The sequence below is a fragment of the Diplotaxodon limnothrissa genome, unplaced genomic scaffold (assembly GCF_057381915.1).
Source record: "Diplotaxodon limnothrissa isolate DT_005_m unplaced genomic scaffold, D_limnothrissa_male_GT1.1 unmapped_scaffold_6, whole genome shotgun sequence".
Classification (NCBI taxonomy): Eukaryota; Metazoa; Chordata; class Actinopteri; order Cichliformes; family Cichlidae; genus Diplotaxodon; species Diplotaxodon limnothrissa.
The window spans coordinates 132,922-158,201 of NW_028188560.1; the positions used below are offsets into that span (position 1 = coordinate 132,922).

The window sequence follows — 25,280 nt, forward strand, 5'->3', positions numbered from 1 at the left end:
TGTAGTGGACCATGAGATTTGCATCATATTTATTAGTAAAATGTTAAAAGATTAGCATTAACAGCATATCTTACCTGCCGTCGTAAAATACTTTAAGCTTTCATGATCATATTCAGATCATGCTGCTGTTCATTTGTTTGTTTATTCACAGTGTGTGATGATCACTGGCAGTCACATCTAAAAATCAGACCCCAGACAGCTGTAAGGTTATCAACATCATCCAGTGAACAAATGACTATCAGTGAATGTTTCTGTGGCAACATAAAACGCAAGCTAAATTCTCAATAGGTGACCGTTTTCATCCTTCTTGAGCTTTCTTATCATCACATTAGTCACTATTTTCTTGTGTCCTTTTGTTGAACACGAAGGTCTGGATGATCAGCAGTTCTGTGACCATGAGAGGAGCTCCAGTCTCAACCAGGAGGACCCAGAGCCTCTACAGACTAAAGAGGAACAGGAGGAAATCTCCACCAATCAGGGAGGAGAGCAGCTTGCACTGAAGCAGGAGGATGAAGGGATTAATGTCTGGACCGGAGAACAGCTGGATTTGTTGTGGAAACCTGGATCACGGCTGACCAGATTTGGTATGTAAAAGTGTAATAAGCAGATTTCATAATATAGAAATGAATATGACTTATAACAAAATGTCACAAAGACACATGGCGTGCATTACCGCCTGGGATACTGCCTCACTGGAGACATGTTTTCTGTTTCAGATTTAAGTCATGTTAGCCCAGAACTGTACGCAGAATGTAGAAAAATGTTGAGACAATGAAAACTGTGGATTATTGGCCACAAGGACCAAGTTGGAGTAGTGAGCTGTACGCCTCATAAATGATGACTTTCTGCATGTAAACAGAATTCTTCTCTGTTCGCTGCATGAGAGAGAATATTTAAATATCGCTCACATATCTGAGAGACCTGCTCACAGTGTGACTTTTTTCTTGTGTGTTCTGTCCATCAAGACCTCCCACAGCAACATGATTGTAAGGAAAATGAGGATCTGGATGACCCGCAGGTCTGTAGCCAGGAAAGGAACTCCAGTCTGGACCAGCAGAACACAGAAACACTATAAAATAAAACTACAATATAAGACGAGAAACGTCTTATATTGGGATATGAGATTTTGGTCATGTCGCACAGCCCTAGCTAATGTTAGTCTTTAAAAAAAGAATGTACTTCCAGATGTTTCTTTCGGGTGGAGTCTTTATAGTTGAGAGCAGCTCGGTTTCTGGGTCCATTGTATAACTGACGCCACCAACATTACCAAGAGACTTACACTAGAGCTTCTTGTTGCGTGTTTTGTTTGGGTTTCCAGTAATGCGTGAAATCAACAAAATTAGAGAGGGTATAGCCTGACATATGAAACAGGAAAAGACCATCGTGTAATCCAGTTATTTAGAAGTAACTGTATTCTAATTATTACCAAATTATCGGTAACTATCGGCGGCACGGTGGTTAGCACTGTTGCCTCACAGCAAGAAAGTCCTGAGTTCAATTCCACCATCAGGCCGGGGTCTTTCTGTGTGGAGTTTGCATGTTCTCACCGTGTTTGCGTGGGTTCTCTCCGGGTACTCCGGCTTCCTCCCACCGTCCAAAGACATGCAGCTTGTGGGGATAGGTTAATTGGATAATCCAAATTGCCACTAGGTGTGAATGTGAGTGTGAATGGTTGTCTGTCCCTATGTGTTAGCCCTGCGACAGACTGGCGACCTGTCCAGGGTGTACCTCACCTTTCGCCCTATAACAGCTGGGATAGGCTCCAGCGCCCCCCGCGACCCTGAAAAGGATAAGCGAATGGATGGATGGATATCGGAATACAGTTACTCATGTTTTGTATTTTAAATGCATAACGCCGGTACATGTATGCCGTTACTCCCTAACACTGCATCTATGTAAACATACTTACGGCCACTTTGTTAACTACACCCGTTCAACTACTCTTTAATCCAAAATGTAATCAGCCAATCAGATGGCAGCAGTCCATGCATTTCAGCATATAGCGATCAGTGACGGTGATTGAAATCACTTTGATCATGGTGTGGGTGTTGGTGCCACATTGGCTGATCTGAGTATTTCAGAAACTGCTGATCTGTTTAAATTTCCAGCACAAACATCTGCATGATTTACAGAGAGTAGTCCAAAAAAGAGAAAATATGCAGTTCCCTTAAAATGACATTGAGTTCTCTGTACTCGGGTCTCCAGAGTTACCAGCTCTCAACCCAACAGAGCATCTTTGGAATGTAGTGGACCATGAGATTTGCATCATATTTATTAGTAAAATGTTAAAAGATTAGCATTAACAGCATATCTTACCTGCCGTCGTAAAATACTTTAAGCTTTCATGATCATATTCAGATCATGCTGCTGTTCATTTGTTTGTTTATTCACAGTGTGTGATGATCACTGGCAGTCACATCTAAAAATCAGACCCCAGACAGCTGTAAGGTTATCAACATCATCCAGTGAACAAATGACTATCAGTGAATGTTTCTGTGGCAACATAAAACGCAAGCTAAATTCTCAATAGGTGACCGTTTTCATCCTTCTTGAGCTTTCTTATCATCACATTAGTCACTATTTTCTTGTGTCCTTTTGTTGAACACGAAGGTCTGGATGATCAGCAGTTCTGTGACCAGGAGAGGAGCTCCAGTCTCAACCAGGAGGACCCAGAGCCTCTACAGACTAAAGAGGAACAGGAGGAAATCTCCACCAATCAGGAAGGAGAGCAGCTTGCACTGAAGCAGGAGGATGAAGGGATTAATGTCTGGACCGGAGAACAGCTGGATTTGTTGTGGAAACCTGGATCACGGCTGACCAGATTTGGTATGTAAAAGTGTAATAAGCAGATTTCATAATATAGAAATGAATATGACTTATAACAAAATGTCACAAAGACACATGGCGTGCATTACCGCCTGGGATACTGCCTCACTGGAGACATGTTTTCTGTTTCAGATTTAAGTCATGTTAGCCCAGAACTGTACGCAGAATGTAGAAAAATGTTGAGACAATGAAAACTGTGGATTATTGGCCACAAGGACCAAGTTGGAGTAGTGAGCTGTACGCCTCATAAATGATGACTTTCTGCATGTAAACAGAATTCTTCTCTGTTCGCTGCATGAGAGAGAATATTTAAATATCGCTCACATATCTGAGAGACCTGCTCACAGTGTGACTTTTTTCTTGTGTGTTCTGTCCATCAAGACCTCCCACAGCAACATGATTGTAAGGAAAATGAGGATCTGGATGACCCGCAGGTCTGTAGCCAGGAAAGGAACTCCAGTCTGGACCAGCAGAACACAGAAACACTATAAAATAAAACTACAATATAAGACGAGAAACGTCTTATATTGGGATATGAGATTTTGGTCATGTCGCACAGCCCTAGCTAATGTTAGTCTTTAAAAAAAGAATGTACTTCCAGATGTTTCTTTCGGGTGGAGTCTTTATAGTTGAGAGCAGCTCGGTTTCTGGGTCCATTGTATAACTGACGCCACCAACATTACCAAGAGACTTACACTAGAGCTTCTTGTTGCGTGTTTTGTTTGGGTTTCCGGTAATGCGTGAAATCAACAAAATTAGAGAGGGTATAGCCTGACATATGAAACAGGAAAAGACCATCGTGTAATCCATTTATTTAGAAGTAACTGTATTCTAATTATTACCAAATTATCGGTAACTATCGGCGGCACGGTGGTTAGCACTGTTGCCTCACAGCAAGAAAGTCCTGAGTTCAATTCCACCATCAGGCCGGGGTCTTTCTGTGTGGAGTTTGCATGTTCTCACCGTGTTTGCGTGGGTTCTCTCCGGGTACTCCGGCTTCCTCCCACCGTCCAAAGACATGCAGCTTGTGGGGATAGGTTAATTGGATAATCCAAATTGCCACTAGGTGTGAATGTGAGTGTGAATGGTTGTCTGTCCCTATGTGTTAGCCCTGCGACAGACTGGCGACCTGTCCAGGGTGTACCTCACCTTTCGCCCTATAACAGCTGGGATAGGCTCCAGCGCCCCCCGCGACCCTGAAAAGGATAAGCGAATGGATGGATGGATATCGGAATACAGTTACTCATGTTTTGTATTTTAAATGCATAATGCCGGTACATGTATGCCGTTACTCCCTAACACTGCATCTATGTAAACATACTTACGGCCACTTTGTTAACTACACCCGTTCAACTACTCTTTAATCCAAAATGTAATCAGCCAATCAGATGGCAGCAGTCCATGCATTTCAGCATATAGCGATCAGTGACGGTGATTGAAATCACTTTGATCATGGTGTGGGTGTTGGTGCCACATTGGCTGATCTGAGTATTTCAGAAACTGCTGATCTGTTTAAATTTCCAGCACAAACATCTGCATGATTTACAGAGAGTAGTCCAAAAAAGAGAAAATATGCAGTTCCCTTAAAATGACATTGAGTTCTCTGTACTCGGGTCTCCAGAGTTACCAGCTCTCAACCCAACAGAGCATCTTTGGAATGTAGTGGACCATGAGATTTGCATCATATTTATTAGTAAAATGTTAAAAGATTAGCATTAACAGCATATCTTACCTGCCGTCGTAAAATACTTTAAGCTTTCATGATCATATTCAGATCATGCTGCTGTTCATTTGTTTGTTTATTCACAGTGTGTGATGATCACTGGCAGTCACATCTAAAAATCAGACCCCAGACAGCTGTAAGGTTATCAACATCATCCAGTGAACAAATGACTATCAGTGAATGTTTCTGTGGCAACATAAAACGCAAGCTAAATTCTCAATAGGTGACCGTTTTCATCCTTCTTGAGCTTTCTTATCATCACATTAGTCACTATTTTCTTGTGTCCTTTTGTTGAACACGAAGGTCTGGATGATCAGCAGTTCTGTGACCATGAGAGGAGCTCCAGTCTCAACCAGGAGGACCCAGAGCCTCTACAGACTAAAGAGGAACAGGAGGAAATCTCCACCAATCAGGGAGGAGAGCAGCTTGCACTGAAGCAGGAGGATGAAGGGATTAATGTCTGGACCGGAGAACAGCTGGATTTGTTGTGGAAACCTGGATCACGGCTGACCAGATTTGGTATGTAAAAGTGTAATAAGCAGATTTCATAATATAGAAATGAATATGACTTATAACAAAATGTCACAAAGACACATGGCGTGCATTACCGCCTGGGATACTGCCTCACTGGAGACATATTTTCTGTTTCAGATTTAAGTCATGTTAGCCCAGAACTGTACGCAGAATGTAGAAAAATGTTGAGACAATGAAAACTGTGGATTATTGGCCACAAGGACCAAGTTGGAGTAGTGAGCTGTACGCCTCATAAATGATGACTTTCTGCATGTAAACAGAATTCTTCTCTGTTCGCTGCATGAGAGAGAATATTTAAATATCGCTCACATATCTGAGAGACCTGCTCACAGTGTGACTTTTTTCTTGTGTGTTCTGTCCATCAAGACCTCCCACAGCAACATGATTGTAAGGAAAATGAGGATCTGGATGACCCGCAGGTCTGTAGCCAGGAAAGGAACTCCAGTCTGGACCAGCAGAACACAGAAACACTATAAAATAAAACTACAATATAAGACGAGAAACGTCTTATATTGGGATATGAGATTTTGGTCATGTCGCACAGCCCTAGCTAATGTTAGTCTTTAAAAAAAGAATGTACTTCCAGATGTTTCTTTCGGGTGGAGTCTTTATAGTTGAGAGCAGCTCGGTTTCTGGGTCCATTGTATAACTGACGCCACCAACATTACCAAGAGACTTACACTAGAGCTTCTTGTTGCGTGTTTTGTTTGGGTTTCCGGTAATGCGTGAAATCAACAAAATTAGAGAGGGTATAGCCTGACATATGAAACAGGAAAAGACCATCGTGTAATCCATTTATTTAGAAGTAACTGTATTCTAATTATTACCAAATTATCGGTAACTATCGGCGGCACGGTGGTTAGCACTGTTGCCTCACAGCAAGAAAGTCCTGAGTTCAATTCCACCATCAGGCCGGGGTCTTTCTGTGTGGAGTTTGCATGTTCTCACCGTGTTTGCGTGGGTTCTCTCCGGGTACTCCGGCTTCCTCCCACCGTCCAAAGACATGCAGCTTGTGGGGATAGGTTAATTGGATAATCCAAATTGCCACTAGGTGTGAATGTGAGTGTGAATGGTTGTCTGTCCCTATGTGTTAGCCCTGCGACAGACTGGCGACCTGTCCAGGGTGTACCTCACCTTTCGCCCTATAACAGCTGGGATAGGCTCCAGCGCCCCCCGCGACCCTGAAAAGGATAAGCGAATGGATGGATGGATATCGGAATACAGTTACTCATGTTTTGTATTTTAAATGCATAATGCCGGTACATGTATGCCGTTACTCCCTAACACTGCATCTATGTAAACATACTTACGGCCACTTTGTTAACTACACCCGTTCAACTACTCTTTAATCCAAAATGTAATCAGCCAATCAGATGGCAGCAGTCCATGCATTTCAGCATATAGCGATCAGTGACGGTGATTGAAATCACTTTGATCATGGTGTGGGTGTTGGTGCCACATTGGCTGATCTGAGTATTTCAGAAACTGCTGATCTGTTTAAATTTCCAGCACAAACATCTGCATGATTTACAGAGAGTAGTCCAAAAAAGAGAAAATATGCAGTTCCCTTAAAATGACATTGAGTTCTCTGTACTCGGGTCTCCAGAGTTACCAGCTCTCAACCCAACAGAGCATCTTTGGAATGTAGTGGACCATGAGATTTGCATCATATTTATTAGTAAAATGTTAAAAGATTAGCATTAACAGCATATCTTACCTGCCGTCGTAAAATACTTTAAGCTTTCATGATCATATTCAGATCATGCTGCTGTTCATTTGTTTGTTTATTCACAGTGTGTGATGATCACTGGCAGTCACATCTAAAAATCAGACCCCAGACAGCTGTAAGGTTATCAACATCATCCAGTGAACAAATGACTATCAGTGAATGTTTCTGTGGCAACATAAAACGCAAGCTAAATTCTCAATAGGTGACCGTTTTCATCCTTCTTGAGCTTTCTTATCATCACATTAGTCACTATTTTCTTGTGTCCTTTTGTTGAACACGAAGGTCTGGATGATCAGCAGTTCTGTGACCATGAGAGGAGCTCCAGTCTCAACCAGGAGGACCCAGAGCCTCTACAGACTAAAGAGGAACAGGAGGAAATCTCCACCAATCAGGGAGGAGAGCAGCTTGCACTGAAGCAGGAGGATGAAGGGATTAATGTCTGGACCGGAGAACAGCTGGATTTGTTGTGGAAACCTGGATCACGGCTGACCAGATTTGGTATGTAAAAGTGTAATAAGCAGATTTCATAATATAGAAATGAATATGACTTATAACAAAATGTCACAAAGACACATGGCGTGCATTACCGCCTGGGATACTGCCTCACTGGAGACATGTTTTCTGTTTCAGATTTAAGTCATGTTAGCCCAGAACTGTACGCAGAATGTAGAAAAATGTTGAGACAATGAAAACTGTGGATTATTGGCCACAAGGACCAAGTTGGAGTAGTGAGCTGTACGCCTCATAAATGATGACTTTCTGCATGTAAACAGAATTCTTCTCTGTTCGCTGCATGAGAGAGAATATTTAAATATCGCTCACATATCTGAGAGACCTGCTCACAGTGTGACTTTTTTCTTGTGTGTTCTGTCCATCAAGACCTCCCACAGCAACATGATTGTAAGGAAAATGAGGATCTGGATGACCCGCAGGTCTGTAGCCAGGAAAGGAACTCCAGTCTGGACCAGCAGAACACAGAAACACTATAAAATAAAACTACAATATAAGACGAGAAACGTCTTATATTGGGATATGAGATTTTGGTCATGTCGCACAGCCCTAGCTAATGTTAGTCTTTAAAAAAAGAATGTACTTCCAGATGTTTCTTTCGGGTGGAGTCTTTATAGTTGAGAGCAGCTCGGTTTCTGGGTCCATTGTATAACTGACGCCACCAACATTACCAAGAGACTTACACTAGAGCTTCTTGTTGCGTGTTTTGTTTGGGTTTCCGGTAATGCGTGAAATCAACAAAATTAGAGAGGGTATAGCCTGACATATGAAACAGGAAAAGACCATCGTGTAATCCATTTATTTAGAAGTAACTGTATTCTAATTATTACCAAATTATCGGTAACTATCGGCGGCACGGTGGTTAGCACTGTTGCCTCACAGCAAGAAAGTCCTGAGTTCAATTCCACCATCAGGCCGGGGTCTTTCTGTGTGGAGTTTGCATGTTCTCACCGTGTTTGCGTGGGTTCTCTCCGGGTACTCCGGCTTCCTCCCACCGTCCAAAGACATGCAGCTTGTGGGGATAGGTTAATTGGATAATCCAAATTGCCACTAGGTGTGAGTGTGAATGGTTGTCTGTCCCTATGTGTTAGCCCTGCGACAGACTGGCGACCTGTCCAGGGTGTACCTCACCTTTCGCCCTATAACAGCTGGGATAGGCCCCCGCGACCCTGAAAAGGATAAGCGAATGGATGGATGGATATCGGAATACAGTTACTCATGTTTTGTATTTTAAATGCATAATGCCGGTACATGTATGCCGTTACTCCCTAACACTGCATCTATGTAAACATACTTACGGCCACTTTGTTAACTACACCCGTTCAACTACTCTTTAATCCAAAATGTAATCAGCCAATCAGATGGCAGCAGTCCATGCATTTCAGCATATAGCGATCAGTGACGGTGATTGAAATCACTTTGATCATGGTGTGGGTGTTGGTGCCACATTGGCTGATCTGAGTATTTCAGAAACTGCTGATCTGTTTAAATTTCCAGCACAAACATCTGCATGATTTACAGAGAGTAGTCCAAAAAAGAGAAAATATGCAGTTCCCTTAAAATGACATTGAGTTCTCTGTACTCGGGTCTCCAGAGTTACCAGCTCTCAACCCAACAGAGCATCTTTGGAATGTAGTGGACCATGAGATTTGCATCATATTTATTAGTAAAATGTTAAAAGATTAGCATTAACAGCATATCTTACCTGCCGTCGTAAAATACTTTAAGCTTTCATGATCATATTCAGATCATGCTGCTGTTCATTTGTTTGTTTATTCACAGTGTGTGATGATCACTGGCAGTCACATCTAAAAATCAGACCCCAGACAGCTGTAAGGTTATCAACATCATCCAGTGAACAAATGACTATCAGTGAATGTTTCTGTGGCAACATAAAACGCAAGCTAAATTCTCAATAGGTGACCGTTTTCATCCTTCTTGAGCTTTCTTATCATCACATTAGTCACTATTTTCTTGTGTCCTTTTGTTGAACACGAAGGTCTGGATGATCAGCAGTTCTGTGACCATGAGAGGAGCTCCAGTCTCAACCAGGAGGACCCAGAGCCTCTACAGACTAAAGAGGAACAGGAGGAAATCTCCACCAATCAGGGAGGAGAGCAGCTTGCACTGAAGCAGGAGGATGAAGGGATTAATGTCTGGACCGGAGAACAGCTGGATTTGTTGTGGAAACCTGGATCACGGCTGACCAGATTTGGTATGTAAAAGTGTAATAAGCAGATTTCATAATATAGAAATGAATATGACTTATAACAAAATGTCACAAAGACACATGGCGTGCATTACCGCCTGGGATACTGCCTCACTGGAGACATGTTTTCTGTTTCAGATTTAAGTCATGTTAGCCCAGAACTGTACGCAGAATGTAGAAAAATGTTGAGACAATGAAAACTGTGGATTATTGGCCACAAGGACCAAGTTGGAGTAGTGAGCTGTACGCCTCATAAATGATGACTTTCTGCATGTAAACAGAATTCTTCTCTGTTCGCTGCATGAGAGAGAATATTTAAATATCGCTCACATATCTGAGAGACCTGCTCACAGTGTGACTTTTTTCTTGTGTGTTCTGTCCATCAAGACCTCCCACAGCAACATGATTGTAAGGAAAATGAGGATCTGGATGACCCGCAGGTCTGTAGCCAGGAAAGGAACTCCAGTCTGGACCAGCAGAACACAGAAACACTATAAAATAAAACTACAATATAAGACGAGAAACGTCTTATATTGGGATATGAGATTTTGGTCATGTCGCACAGCCCTAGCTAATGTTAGTCTTTAAAAAAAGAATGTACTTCCAGATGTTTCTTTCGGGTGGAGTCTTTATAGTTGAGAGCAGCTCGGTTTCTGGGTCCATTGTATAACTGACGCCACCAACATTACCAAGAGACTTACACTAGAGCTTCTTGTTGCGTGTTTTGTTTGGGTTTCCGGTAATGCGTGAAATCAACAAAATTAGAGAGGGTATAGCCTGACATATGAAACAGGAAAAGACCATCGTGTAATCCATTTATTTAGAAGTAACTGTATTCTAATTATTACCAAATTATCGGTAACTATCGGCGGCACGGTGGTTAGCACTGTTGCCTCACAGCAAGAAAGTCCTGAGTTCAATTCCACCATCAGGCCGGGGTCTTTCTGTGTGGAGTTTGCATGTTCTCACCGTGTTTGCGTGGGTTCTCTCCGGGTACTCCGGCTTCCTCCCACCGTCCAAAGACATGCAGCTTGTGGGGATAGGTTAATTGGATAATCCAAATTGCCACTAGGTGTGAATGTGAGTGTGAATGGTTGTCTGTCCCTATGTGTTAGCCCTGCGACAGACTGGCGACCTGTCCAGGGTGTACCTCACCTTTCGCCCTATAACAGCTGGGATAGGCTCCAGCGCCCCCCGCGACCCTGAAAAGGATAAGCGAATGGATGGATGGATATCGGAATACAGTTACTCATGTTTTGTATTTTAAATGCATAACGCCGGTACATGTATGCCGTTACTCCCTAACACTGCATCTATGTAAACATACTTACGGCCACTTTGTTAACTACACCCGTTCAACTACTCTTTAATCCAAAATGTAATCAGCCAATCAGATGGCAGCAGTCCATGCATTTCAGCATATAGCGATCAGTGACGGTGATTGAAATCACTTTGATCATGGTGTGGGTGTTGGTGCCACATTGGCTGATCTGAGTATTTCAGAAACTGCTGATCTGTTTAAATTTCCAGCACAAACATCTGCATGATTTACAGAGAGTAGTCCAAAAAAGAGAAAATATGCAGTTCCCTTAAAATGACATTGAGTTCTCTGTACTCGGGTCTCCAGAGTTACCAGCTCTCAACCCAACAGAGCATCTTTGGAATGTAGTGGACCATGAGATTTGCATCATATTTATTAGTAAAATGTTAAAAGATTAGCATTAACAGCATATCTTACCTGCCGTCGTAAAATACTTTAAGCTTTCATGATCATATTCAGATCATGCTGCTGTTCATTTGTTTGTTTATTCACAGTGTGTGATGATCACTGGCAGTCACATCTAAAAATCAGACCCCAGACAGCTGTAAGGTTATCAACATCATCCAGTGAACAAATGACTATCAGTGAATGTTTCTGTGGCAACATAAAACGCAAGCTAAATTCTCAATAGGTGACCGTTTTCATCCTTCTTGAGCTTTCTTATCATCACATTAGTCACTATTTTCTTGTGTCCTTTTGTTGAACACGAAGGTCTGGATGATCAGCAGTTCTGTGACCATGAGAGGAGCTCCAGTCTCAACCAGGAGGACCCAGAGCCTCTACAGACTAAAGAGGAACAGGAGGAAATCTCCACCAATCAGGGAGGAGAGCAGCTTGCACTGAAGCAGGAGGATGAAGGGATTAATGTCTGGACCGGAGAACAGCTGGATTTGTTGTGGAAACCTGGATCACGGCTGACCAGATTTGGTATGTAAAAGTGTAATAAGCAGATTTCATAATATAGAAATGAATATGACTTATAACAAAATGTCACAAAGACACATGGCGTGCATTACCGCCTGGGATACTGCCTCACTGGAGACATGTTTTCTGTTTCAGATTTAAGTCATGTTAGCCCAGAACTGTACGCAGAATGTAGAAAAATGTTGAGACAATGAAAACTGTGGATTATTGGCCACAAGGACCAAGTTGGAGTAGTGAGCTGTACGCCTCATAAATGATGACTTTCTGCATGTAAACAGAATTCTTCTCTGTTCGCTGCATGAGAGAGAATATTTAAATATCGCTCACATATCTGAGAGACCTGCTCACAGTGTGACTTTTTTCTTGTGTGTTCTGTCCATCAAGACCTCCCACAGCAACATGATTGTAAGGAAAATGAGGATCTGGATGACCCGCAGGTCTGTAGCCAGGAAAGGAACTCCAGTCTGGACCAGCAGAACACAGAAACACTATAAAATAAAACTACAATATAAGACGAGAAACGTCTTATATTGGGATATGAGATTTTGGTCATGTCGCACAGCCCTAGCTAATGTTAGTCTTTAAAAAAAGAATGTACTTCCAGATGTTTCTTTCGGGTGGAGTCTTTATAGTTGAGAGCAGCTCGGTTTCTGGGTCCATTGTATAACTGACGCCACCAACATTACCAAGAGACTTACACTAGAGCTTCTTGTTGCGTGTTTTGTTTGGGTTTCCGGTAATGCGTGAAATCAACAAAATTAGAGAGGGTATAGCCTGACATATGAAACAGGAAAAGACCATCGTGTAATCCATTTATTTAGAAGTAACTGTATTCTAATTATTACCAAATTATCGGTAACTATCGGCGGCACGGTGGTTAGCACTGTTGCCTCACAGCAAGAAAGTCCTGAGTTCAATTCCACCATCAGGCCGGGGTCTTTCTGTGTGGAGTTTGCATGTTCTCACCGTGTTTGCGTGGGTTCTCTCCGGGTACTCCGGCTTCCTCCTACCGTCCAAAGACATGCAGCTTGTGGGGATAGGTTAATTGGATAATCCAAATTGCCACTAGGTGTGAATGTGAGTGTGAATGGTTGTCTGTCCCTATGTGTTAGCCCTGCGACAGACTGGCGACCTGTCCAGGGTGTACCTCACCTTTCGCCCTATAACAGCTGGGATAGGCTCCAGCGCCCCCCGCGACCCTGAAAAGGATAAGCGAATGGATGGATGGATATCGGAATACAGTTACTCATGTTTTGTATTTTAAATGCATAATGCCGGTACATGTATGCCGTTACTCCCTAACACTGCATCTATGTAAACATACTTACGGCCACTTTGTTAACTACACCCGTTCAACTACTCTTTAATCCAAAATGTAATCAGCCAATCAGATGGCAGCAGTCCATGCATTTCAGCATATAGCGATCAGTGACGGTGATTGAAATCACTTTGATCATGGTGTGGGTGTTGGTGCCACATTGGCTGATCTGAGTATTTCAGAAACTGCTGATCTGTTTAAATTTCCAGCACAAACATCTGCATGATTTACAGAGAGTAGTCCAAAAAAGAGAAAATATGCAGTTCCCTTAAAATGACATTGAGTTCTCTGTACTCGGGTCTCCAGAGTTACCAGCTCTCAACCCAACAGAGCATCTTTGGAATGTAGTGGACCATGAGATTTGCATCATATTTATTAGTAAAATGTTAAAAGATTAGCATTAACAGCATATCTTACCTGCCGTCGTAAAATACTTTAAGCTTTCATGATCATATTCAGATCATGCTGCTGTTCATTTGTTTGTTTATTCACAGTGTGTGATGATCACTGGCAGTCACATCTAAAAATCAGACCCCAGACAGCTGTAAGGTTATCAACATCATCCAGTGAACAAATGACTATCAGTGAATGTTTCTGTGGCAACATAAAACGCAAGCTAAATTCTCAATAGGTGACCGTTTTCATCCTTCTTGAGCTTTCTTATCATCACATTAGTCACTATTTTCTTGTGTCCTTTTGTTGAACACGAAGGTCTGGATGATCAGCAGTTCTGTGACCATGAGAGGAGCTCCAGTCTCAACCAGGAGGACCCAGAGCCTCTACAGACTAAAGAGGAACAGGAGGAAATCTCCACCAATCAGGGAGGAGAGCAGCTTGCACTGAAGCAGGAGGATGAAGGGATTAATGTCTGGACCGGAGAACAGCTGGATTTGTTGTGGAAACCTGGATCACGGCTGACCAGATTTGGTATGTAAAAGTGTAATAAGCAGATTTCATAATATAGAAATGAATATGACTTATAACAAAATGTCACAAAGACACATGGCGTGCATTACCGCCTGGGATACTGCCTCACTGGAGACATGTTTTCTGTTTCAGATTTAAGTCATGTTAGCCCAGAACTGTACGCAGAATGTAGAAAAATGTTGAGACAATGAAAACTGTGGATTATTGGCCACAAGGACCAAGTTGGAGTAGTGAGCTGTACGCCTCATAAATGATGACTTTCTGCATGTAAACAGAATTCTTCTCTGTTCGCTGCATGAGAGAGAATATTTAAATATCGCTCACATATCTGAGAGACCTGCTCACAGTGTGACTTTTTTCTTGTGTGTTCTGTCCATCAAGACCTCCCACAGCAACATGATTGTAAGGAAAATGAGGATCTGGATGACCCGCAGGTCTGTAGCCAGGAAAGGAACTCCAGTCTGGACCAGCAGAACACAGAAACACTATAAAATAAAACTACAATATAAGACGAGAAACGTCTTATATTGGGATATGAGATTTTGGTCATGTCGCACAGCCCTAGCTAATGTTAGTCTTTAAAAAAAGAATGTACTTCCAGATGTTTCTTTCGGGTGGAGTCTTTATAGTTGAGAGCAGCTCGGTTTCTGGGTCCATTGTATAACTGACGCCACCAACATTACCAAGAGACTTACACTAGAGCTTCTTGTTGCGTGTTTTGTTTGGGTTTCCGGTAATGCGTGAAATCAACAAAATTAGAGAGGGTATAGCCTGACATATGAAACAGGAAAAGACCATCGTGTAATCCATTTATTTAGAAGTAACTGTATTCTAATTATTACCAAATTATCGGTAACTATCGGCGGCACGGTGGTTAGCACTGTTGCCTCACAGCAAGAAAGTCCTGAGTTCAATTCCACCATCAGGCCGGGGTCTTTCTGTGTGGAGTTTGCATGTTCTCACCGTGTTTGCGTGGGTTCTCTCCGGGTACTCCGGCTTCCTCCCACCGTCCAAAGACATGCAGCTTGTGGGGATAGGTTAATTGGATAATCCAAATTGCCACTAGGTGTGAATGTGAGTGTGAATGGTTGTCTGTCCCTATGTGTTAGCCCTGCGACAGACTGGCGACCTGTCCAGGGTGTACCTCACCTTTCGCCCTATAACAGCTGGGATAGGCTCCAGCGCCCCCCGCGACCCTGAAAAGGATAAGCGAATGGATGGATGGATATCGGAATACAGTTACTCATGTTTTGTATTTTAAATGCATAACGCCGGTACATGTATGCCGTTACTCCCTAACACTGCATCTATGTAAACATACTTACGGCCACTTTGTTAACTACACCCGTTCAACTACTCTTTAATCCAAAATGTAATCAGCCAATCAGATGGCAGCAGTCCATGCATTTCAGCATATAGCGATCAGTGACGGTGATTGAAATCACTTTGATCATGGTGTGGGTGTTGGTGCCACATTGGCTGATCTGAGTATTTCAGAAACTGCTGATCTGTTTAAATTTCCAGCACAAACATCTGCATGATTTACAGAGAGTAGTCCAAAAAAGAGAAAATATGCAGTTCCCTTAAAATGACATTGAGTTCTCTGTACTCGGGTCTCCAGAGTTACCAGCTCTCAACCCAACAGAGCATCTTTGGAATGTAGTGGACCATGAGATTTGCATCATATTTATTAGTAAAATGTTAAAAGATTAGCATTAACAGCATATCTTACCTGCCGTCGTAAAATACTTTAAGCTTTCATGATCATATTCAGATCATGCTGCTGTTCATTTGTTTGTTTATTCACAGTGTGTGATGATCACTGGCAGTCACATCTAAAAATCAGACCCCAGACAGCTGTAAGGTTATCAACATCATCCAGTGAACAAATGACTATCAGTGAATGTTTCTGTGGCAACATAAAACGCAAGCTAAATTCTCAATAGGTGACCGTTTTCATCCTTCTTGAGCTTTCTTATCATCACATTAGTCACTATTTTCTTGTGTCCTTTTGTTGAACACGAAGGTCTGGATGATCAGCAGTTCTGTGACCATGAGAGGAGCTCCAGTCTCAACCAGGAGGACCCAGAGCCTCTACAGACTAAAGAGGAACAGGAGGAAATCTCCACCAATCAGGGAGGAGAGCAGCTTGCACTGAAGCAGGAGGATGAAGGGATTAATGTCTGGACCGGAGAACAGCTGGATTTGTTGTGGAAACCTGGATCACGGCTGACCAGATTTGGTATGTAAAAGTGTAATAAGCAGATTTCATAATATAGAAATGAATATGACTTATAACAAAATGTCACAAAGACACATGGCGTGCATTACCGCCTGGGATACTGCCTCACTGGAGACATGTTTTCTGTTTCAGATTTAAGTCATGTTAGCCCAGAACTGTACGCAGAATGTAGAAAAATGTTGAGACAATGAAAACTGTGGATTATTGGCCACAAGGACCAAGTTGGAGTAGTGAGCTGTACGCCTCATAAATGATGACTTTCTGCATGTAAACAGAATTCTTCTCTGTTCGCTGCATGAGAGAGAATATTTAAATATCGCTCACATATCTGAGAGACCTGCTCACAGTGTGACTTTTTTCTTGTGTGTTCTGTCCATCAAGACCTCCCACAGCAACATGATTGTAAGGAAAATGAGGATCTGGATGACCCGCAGGTCTGTAGCCAGGAAAGGAACTCCAGTCTGGACCAGCAGAACACAGAAACACTATAAAATAAAACTACAATATAAGACGAGAAACGTCTTATATTGGGATATGAGATTTTGGTCATGTCGCACAGCCCTAGCTAATGTTAGTCTTTAAAAAAAGAATGTACTTCCAGATGTTTCTTTCGGGTGGAGTCTTTATAGTTGAGAGCAGCTCGGTTTCTGGGTCCATTGTATAACTGACGCCACCAACATTACCAAGAGACTTACACTAGAGCTTCTTGTTGCGTGTTTTGTTTGGGTTTCCGGTAATGCGTGAAATCAACAAAATTAGAGAGGGTATAGCCTGACATATGAAACAGGAAAAGACCATCGTGTAATCCATTTATTTAGAAGTAACTGTATTCTAATTATTACCAAATTATCGGTAACTATCGGCGGCACGGTGGTTAGCACTGTTGCCTCACAGCAAGAAAGTCCTGAGTTCAATTCCACCATCAGGCCGGGGTCTTTCTGTGTGGAGTTTGCATGTTCTCACCGTGTTTGCGTGGGTTCTCTCCGGGTACTCCGGCTTCCTCCTACCGTCCAAAGACATGCAGCTTGTGGGGATAGGTTAATTGGATAATCCAAATTGCCACTAGGTGTGAATGTGAGTGTGAATGGTTGTCTGTCCCTATGTGTTAGCCCTGCGACAGACTGGCGACCTGTCCAGGGTGTACCTCACCTTTCGCCCTATAACAGCTGGGATAGGCTCCAGCGCCCCCCGCGACCCTGAAAAGGATAAGCGAATGGATGGATGGATATCGGAATACAGTTACTCATGTTTTGTATTTTAAATGCATAATGCCGGTACATGTATGCCGTTACTCCCTAACACTGCATCTATGTAAACATACTTACGGCCACTTTGTTAACTACACCCGTTCAACTACTCTTTAATCCAAAATGTAATCAGCCAATCAGATGGCAGCAGTCCATGCATTTCAGCATATAGCGATCAGTGACGGTGATTGAAATCACTTTGATCATGGTGTGGGTGTTGGTGCCACATTGGCTGATCTGAGTATTTCAGAAACTGCTGATCTGTTTAAATTTCCAGCACAAACATCTGCATGATTTACAGAGAGTAGTCCAAAAAAGAGAAAATATGCAGTTCCCTTAAAATGACATTGAGTTCTCTGTACTCGGGTCTCCAGAGTTACCAGCTCTCAACCCAACAGAGCATCTTTGGAATGTAGTGGACCATGAGATTTGCATCATATTTATTAGTAAAATGTTAAAAGATTAGCATTAACAGCATATCTTACCTGCCGTCGTAAAATACTTTAAGCTTTCATGATCATATTCAGATCATGCTGCTGTTCATTTGTTTGTTTATTCACAGTGTGTGATGATCACTGGCAGTCACATCTAAAAATCAGACCCCAGACAGCTGTAAGGTTATCAACATCATCCAGTGAACAAATGACTATCAGTGAATGTTTCTGTGGCAACATAAAACGCAAGCTAAATTCTCAATAGGTGACCGTTTTCATCCTTCTTGAGCTTTCTTATCATCACATTAGTCACTATTTTCTTGTGTCCTTTTGTTGAACACGAAGGTCTGGATGATCAGCAGTTCTGTGACCATGAGAGGAGCTCCAGTCTCAACCAGGAGGACCCAGAGCCTCTACAGACTAAAGAGGAACAGGAGGAAATCTCCACCAATCAGGGAGGAGAGCAGCTTGCACTGAAGCAGGAGGATGAAGGGATTAATGTCTGGACCGGAGAACAGCTGGATTTGTTGTGGAAACCTGGATCACGGCTGACCAGATTTGGTATGTAAAAGTGTAATAAGCAGATTTCATAATATAGAAATGAATATGACTTATAACAAAATGTCACAAAGACACATGGCGTGCATTACCGCCTGGGATACTGCCTCACTGGAGACATGTTTTCTGTTTCAGATTTAAGTCATGTTAGCCCAGAACTGTACGCAGAATGTAGAAAAATGTTGAGACAATGAAAACTGTGGATTATTGGCCACAAGGACCAAGTTGGAGTAGTGAGCTGTACGCCTCATAAATGATGACTTTCTGCATGTAAACAGAATTCTTCTCTGTTCGCTGCATGAGAGAGAATATTTAAATTAGTGCTGTCAAGAGATTAAAAAAAAATAGAGATTAATTAATTATGATTTTTAATTAATTGATCTAATTAATCTCTTTTTTAATCTCACCTAAAAATAGCTGAGGAAAGCCCTCAACTTATTGTGGCAGACCAAAAGACTGATATAACAAAGAAAGTGACTTTATAAAGTCATTTATTGTTTAACAAACGTTAAACAGATGCAACCATTTACATACTGTTGTATTCTTTTGTAAAATAAGTGGAAAAATAAATACAAATAAAATCAAATAAATTAAGTGCTGCAAGTTAGCACATCAGAGTTGCTCTTTTCTGAGCAATACAGCACTGAAATTCCTCTGCTTCAGATAATGAAAAATAAAACTGACATTGCAGTGCTGCAAGTTAGCACATCAAAGTATTCTTCCATCACAAAAAAAAGTGCTGAACATCAAGCAATCTATTCTAGTAGGCTACAAATGACACAGCAGCTATGCTGACCACATGTGTCTCATTTCTTCTTCCTCAGCCAGTCGCTAAGACACACCAGCCTGGTAACATTTTCTGGAAGCAAGGCTGCCCTTTTCTTTTGCACTATGTGGCCTGCAAGGCTAAAGAGTCTCTCACAGGGTACAGAGGTAGCTGGGGAGGCCAGGTACTTTTGTGCTAGGACTGACAGCTTTTCATAGACTCCTGAGTGAGCATACCACCACTGCAGGGGACAGTCATCAATACTGATGCTGGGTTCTGCTCTGTAGCGCTGCAGCTCTCCAGACTCAATTCCATCTTCTGAGTCAGAGTCAGACCCCAGAAGGAGTTCGCTCCTCCTCTTCTTCTGAGCTGGTCCATCATCCTCTGTGGAGGGCTGGAGACTATCTGCTCTTCTGGGCTCTGCTGCCTGGAGCATATTCTCCAGAATGGTCCACACCTGAATGAATGAATGAATGAATGATTGTGATTAAAACTAAGTGCTTTTTTTTTTTTTTTTATTTAATCTTGTAAAGAACTTTGTGTTCCATATAATAAATAAAAGTTTGATTTGATAATGAATTGGACTCATTAGTCCAGCTTAACCTTATTGTCCTACCTGTTCCCTCTTTTCTCTTGGAAGACATTTCAAATCCTTAAACCGTGGATCCAATGCTGTGGCCACCTCGAACCATATCTCGTTGCCATTAGCTCGTCGTGCTGCCAGATCCTTCTGGAAGGCATTCTTGAACTTCACCACGTAGGCAGGATCATCATCAGTAATGTCCATGACACGGTACAGATGGCGAAAAGCAGGCAGCACTACAGAGCAAGAGACGTAGGCCTCACCACCCAGCAGCTCTGTCACATACCTGCAGAGGTAGAGAGGTTTGCTAAATAAACCTAGCTGGATTCATTTAAATCAAAGTGTAACTGATTTCCAATTTAATTGTCCTTAAAAGTTCCTTGTTATGTTCATTAATTTTGATTTTACACATGTAACAGTAGTTTATATAATTAAAATGGGAAGGTGTTTATTTGAACTTACTTGCATGGTTCAAGCAGGAGCTCCAGCCTCTGCAGTTTCGCCCACTCAGCTTCGGTTGGCAAGACCAACCTGTGGTTCTGTTGGTCCAACGTAGCCTGGACAGCCTCTCGGTTACATAGGAGGCGTGAGACCATTGCGAGAGTCGAGTTCCACCTGGTGGGTACATCCTGTATAAGTTGATCGCTCTTCTTTCCGAGTGCTACTTGTTGTTGGTTAAGTTCTGTGGTACTCGCAGGGCTTTGTTTAAAATGACCAACAATCTTGCGGCACTTTGCCAGTACACCGACAAAACCACTGCTATCGAGACATACCGTGATGGTCCTCTGGAGAATGTGAGCATTGCAGGCGATGTGCTCATATGGAAGTGCTCTCATAGCAGCCAGCATGTTTGCTGAGCTGTCTGTGCCAATGGTGGATATCTTGTTTTCAATACCCCAGTCATTTGCTACCTTGAGGAACTGTTCGGCGCATTTATCAGCAAAGTGCCTGGTTTCTGTTCTCATGACGGTCAGTGCAAATGAGTTGAGGTTCCACTCACTATCAATAAAGTGTCCAGTCACCCCAAAATAGCTGTGGTTGCCAGCTGAGGTCCAGTGATCTCCGGTTATAGCAACACAGTTGGGAGAATCCTCCGCCAAAATCTCAAGTTTGTTTTTCTTTTCGACGTCGTACATTTTGCTGATTTTGGTCGTTACTGTAGTCCTGCACGGCGGCTTGTATGACGGGTCATTGGACGCAATTTGCAACACCTCTGTCAATCCTTCGTCCTCTACTATATTTATCGGCCTACAGTTCATCGCTATCCACTTGGCAATAACATTAGTCAGCCTGTCGGTCGCAGACTTGCTCATACGAGGGGTATTCTCTAGTTTTGTTTGGCGAAAAGCTTTGCTCTGGCTTGCTATATTGCTAACGTCTTCACTGCTAGCTGTTGCTGCACTCGCGGCTGGGTGCTTTGCGTTGAGGTGATAGGCCAAACTTGAGCTGCTTCGGTGGTAAGCAAACTCCTTCTTACACTCTAGGCAGACCACTTTACCTTTGTCAATGGTGCCGTCGGGGCGTTTATGAAATACAAATTTCCCGTTCATTGGGCCAACAACTCTCAGATGCGCCTCCATATCCACACTGTAAGCTAATCACCACTTCTCACCTTGACCTCACGACGTGACTCCACCCCCAACAAGTCAAGCACAAGGAGCCCAGCACATAAAAACGGATTTTATAACATAGCAACTCTCATACAAAATCAATGACGTCAAGAGATTAAAAATTAGATTAACGAGATTAAAAAACATAACGCGCTAAATAGCATTGTAATTAATTAATCGCAATTAACGCGATAATTTGACACCCCTAATTTAAATATCGCTCACATATCTGAGAGACCTGCTCACAGTGTGACTTTTTTCTTGTGTGTTCTGTCCATCAAGACCTCCCACAGCAACATGATTGTAAGGAAAATGAGGATCTGGATGACCCGCAGGTCTGTAGCCAGGAAAGGAACTCCAGTCTGGACCAGCAGAACACAGAAACACTATAAAATAAAACTACAATATAAGACGAGAAACGTCTTATATTGGGATATGAGATTTTGGTCATGTCGCACAGCCCTAGCTAATGTTAGTCTTTAAAAAAAGAATGTACTTCCAGATGTTTCTTTCGGGTGGAGTCTTTATAGTTGAGAGCAGCTCGGTTTCTGGGTCCATTGTATAACTGACGCCACCAACATTACCAAGAGACTTACACTAGAGCTTCTTGTTGCGTGTTTTGTTTGGGTTTCCGGTAATGCGTGAAATCAACAAAATTAGAGAGGGTATAGCCTGACATATGAAACAGGAAAAGACCATCGTGTAATCCATTTATTTAGAAGTAACTGTATTCTAATTATTACCAAATTATCGGTAACTATCGGCGGCACGGTGGTTAGCACTGTTGCCTCACAGCAAGAAAGTCCTGAGTTCAATTCCACCATCAGGCCGTGGTCTTTCTGTGTGGAGTTTGCATGTTCTCACCGTGTTTGCGTGGGTTCTCTCCGGGTACTCCGGCTTCCTCCCACCGTCCAAAGACATGCAGCTTGTGGGGATAGGTTAATTGGATAATCCAAATTGCCACTAGGTGTGAATGTGAGTGTGAATGGTTGTCTGTCCCTATGTGTTAGCCCTGCGACAGACTGGCGACCTGTCCAGGGTGTACCTCACCTTTCGCCCTATAACAGCTGGGATAGGCTCCAGCGCCCCCCGCGACCCTGAAAAGGATAAGCGAATGGATGGATGGATATCGGAATACAGTTACTCATGTTTTGTATTTTAAATGCATAATGCCGGTACATGTATGCCGTTACTCCCTAACACTGCATCTATGTAAACATACTTACGGCCACTTTGTTAACTACACCCGTTCAACTACTCTTTAATCCAAAATGTAATCAGCCAATCAGATGGCAGCAGTCCATGCATTTCAGCATATAGCGATCAGTGACGGTGATTGAAATCACTTTGATCATGGTGTGGGTGTTGGTGCCACATTGGCTGATCTGAGTATTTCAGAAACTGCTGATCTGTTTAAATTTCCAGCACAAACATCTGCATGATTTACAGAGAGTAGTCCAAAAAAGAGAAAATATGCAGTTCCCTTAAAATGACATTGAGTTCTCTGTACTCGGGTCTCCAGAGTTACCAGCTCTCAACCCAACAGAGCATCTTTGGAATGTAGTGGACCATGAGATTTGCATCATATTTATTAGTAAAATGTTAAAAGATTAGCATTAACAGCATATCTTACCTGCCGTCGTAAAATACTTTAAGCTTTCATGATCATATTCAGATCATGCTGCTGTTCATTTGTTTGTTTATTCACAGTGTGTGATGATCACTGGCAGTCACATCTAAAAATCAGACCCCAGACAGCTGTAAGGTTATCAACATCATCCAGTGAACAAATGACTATCAGTGAATGTTTCTGTGGCAACATAAAACGCAAGCTAAATTCTCAATAGGTGACCGTTTTCATCCTTCTTGAGCTTTCTTATCATCACATTAGTCACTATTTTCTTGTGCCCTTTTGTTGAACACGAAGGTCTGGATGATCAGCAGTTCTGTGACCATGAGAGGAGCTCCAGTCTCAACCAGGAGGACCCAGAGCCTCTACAGACTAAAGAGGAACAGGAGGAAATCTCCACCAATCAGGGAGGAGAGCAGCTTGCACTGAAGCAGGAGGATGAAGGGATTAATGTCTGGACCGGAGAACAGCTGGATTTGTTGTGGAAACCTGGATCACGGCTGACCAGATTTGGTATGTAAAAGTGTAATAAGCAGATTTCATAATATAGAAATGAATATGACTTATAACAAAATGTCACAAAGACACATGGCGTGCATTACCGCCTGGGATACTGCCTCACTGGAGACATGTTTTCTGTTTCAGATTTAAGTCATGTTAGCCCAGAACTGTACGCAGAATGTAGAAAAATGTTGAGACAATGAAAACTGTGGATTATTGGCCACAAGGACCAAGTTGGAGTAGTGAGCTGTACGCCTCATAAATGATGACTTTCTGCATGTAAACAGAATTCTTCTCTGTTCGCTGCATGAGAGAGAATATTTAAATATCGCTCACATATCTGAGAGACCTGCTCACAGTGTGACTTTTTTCTTGTGTGTTCTGTCCATCAAGACCTCCCACAGCAACATGATTGTAAGGAAAATGAGGATCTGGATGACCCGCAGGTCTGTAGCCAGGAAAGGAACTCCAGTCTGGACCAGCAGAACACAGAAACACTATAAAATAAAACTACAATATAAGACGAGAAACGTCTTATATTGGGATATGAGATTTTGGTCATGTCGCACAGCCCTAGCTAATGTTAGTCTTTAAAAAAAGAATGTACTTCCAGATGTTTCTTTCGGGTGGAGTCTTTATAGTTGAGAGCAGCTCGGTTTCTGGGTCCATTGTATAACTGACGCCACCAACATTACCAAGAGACTTACACTAGAGCTTCTTGTTGCGTGTTTTGTTTGGGTTTCCGGTAATGCGTGAAATCAACAAAATTAGAGAGGGTATAGCCTGACATATGAAACAGGAAAAGACCATCGTGTAATCCATTTATTTAGAAGTAACTGTATTCTAATTATTACCAAATTATCGGTAACTATCGGCGGCACGGTGGTTAGCACTGTTGCCTCACAGCAAGAAAGTCCTGAGTTCAATTCCACCATCAGGCCGGGGTCTTTCTGTGTGGAGTTTGCATGTTCTCACCGTGTTTGCGTGGGTTCTCTCCGGGTACTCCGGCTTCCTCCCACCGTCCAAAGACATGCAGCTTGTGGGGATAGGTTAATTGGATAATCCAAATTGCCACTAGGTGTGAATGTGAGTGTGAATGGTTGTCTGTCCCTATGTGTTAGCCCTGCGACAGACTGGCGACCTGTCCAGGGTGTACCTCACCTTTCGCCCTATAACAGCTGGGATAGGCTCCAGCGCCCCCCGCGACCCTGAAAAGGATAAGCGAATGGATGGATGGATATCGGAATACAGTTACTCATGTTTTGTATTTTAAATGCATAACGCCGGTACATGTATGCCGTTACTCCCTAACACTGCATCTATGTAAACATACTTACGGCCACTTTGTTAACTACACCCGTTCAACTACTCTTTAATCCAAAATGTAATCAGCCAATCAGATGGCAGCAGTCCATGCATTTCAGCATATAGCGATCAGTGACGGTGATTGAAATCACTTTGATCATGGTGTGGGTGTTGGTGCCACATTGGCTGATCTGAGTATTTCAGAAACTGCTGATCTGTTTAAATTTCCAGCACAAACATCTGCATGATTTACAGAGAGTAGTCCAAAAAAGAGAAAATATGCAGTTCCCTTAAAATGACATTGAGTTCTCTGTACTCGGGTCTCCAGAGTTACCAGCTCTCAACCCAACAGAGCATCTTTGGAATGTAGTGGACCATGAGAT

General features: G+C 42.5%; 1 protein-coding gene across 1 annotated transcript; it reads right to left on the reverse strand.

The window, feature by feature from the left end:
* Positions 1–19,210: 19,210 nt before the first annotated feature.
* On the reverse strand, positions 19,211–21,653 carry LOC146606815 (E3 SUMO-protein ligase ZBED1-like). Its single transcript, XM_085349366.1, has 3 exons — positions 20,314–21,653; positions 19,885–20,137; positions 19,211–19,725 (listed from the first exon to the last, which is right to left on the reverse strand). The coding sequence occupies exons 1-3, from the start codon at positions 21,429–21,431 to the stop codon at positions 19,309–19,311; spliced, it is 1,788 nt and encodes a 595-aa protein (XP_085205492.1). The 5' UTR covers positions 21,432–21,653; the 3' UTR covers positions 19,211–19,308.
* Between the last annotated feature and the right edge of the window lie 3,627 nt (positions 21,654–25,280).

Excerpts from the sequence above, each read along its gene's own strand:
- LOC146606815 (XM_085349366.1), bottom strand. The coding sequence starts at position 21,431 with ATGGAGGCGCATCTGAGAGTTGTTGGCCCAATGAACGGGAAATTTGTA. Across the intron at positions 20,138-20,313 it reads CTCCTGCTTGAACCATGCAA|GTATGTGACAGAGCTGCTGG; the intron begins GTAAGTTCAAAT and ends CTACCTCTGCAG. Across the intron at positions 19,726-19,884 it reads CAAGAGAAAAGAGGGAACAG|GTGTGGACCATTCTGGAGAA; the intron begins GTAGGACAATAA and ends TCATTCATTCAG.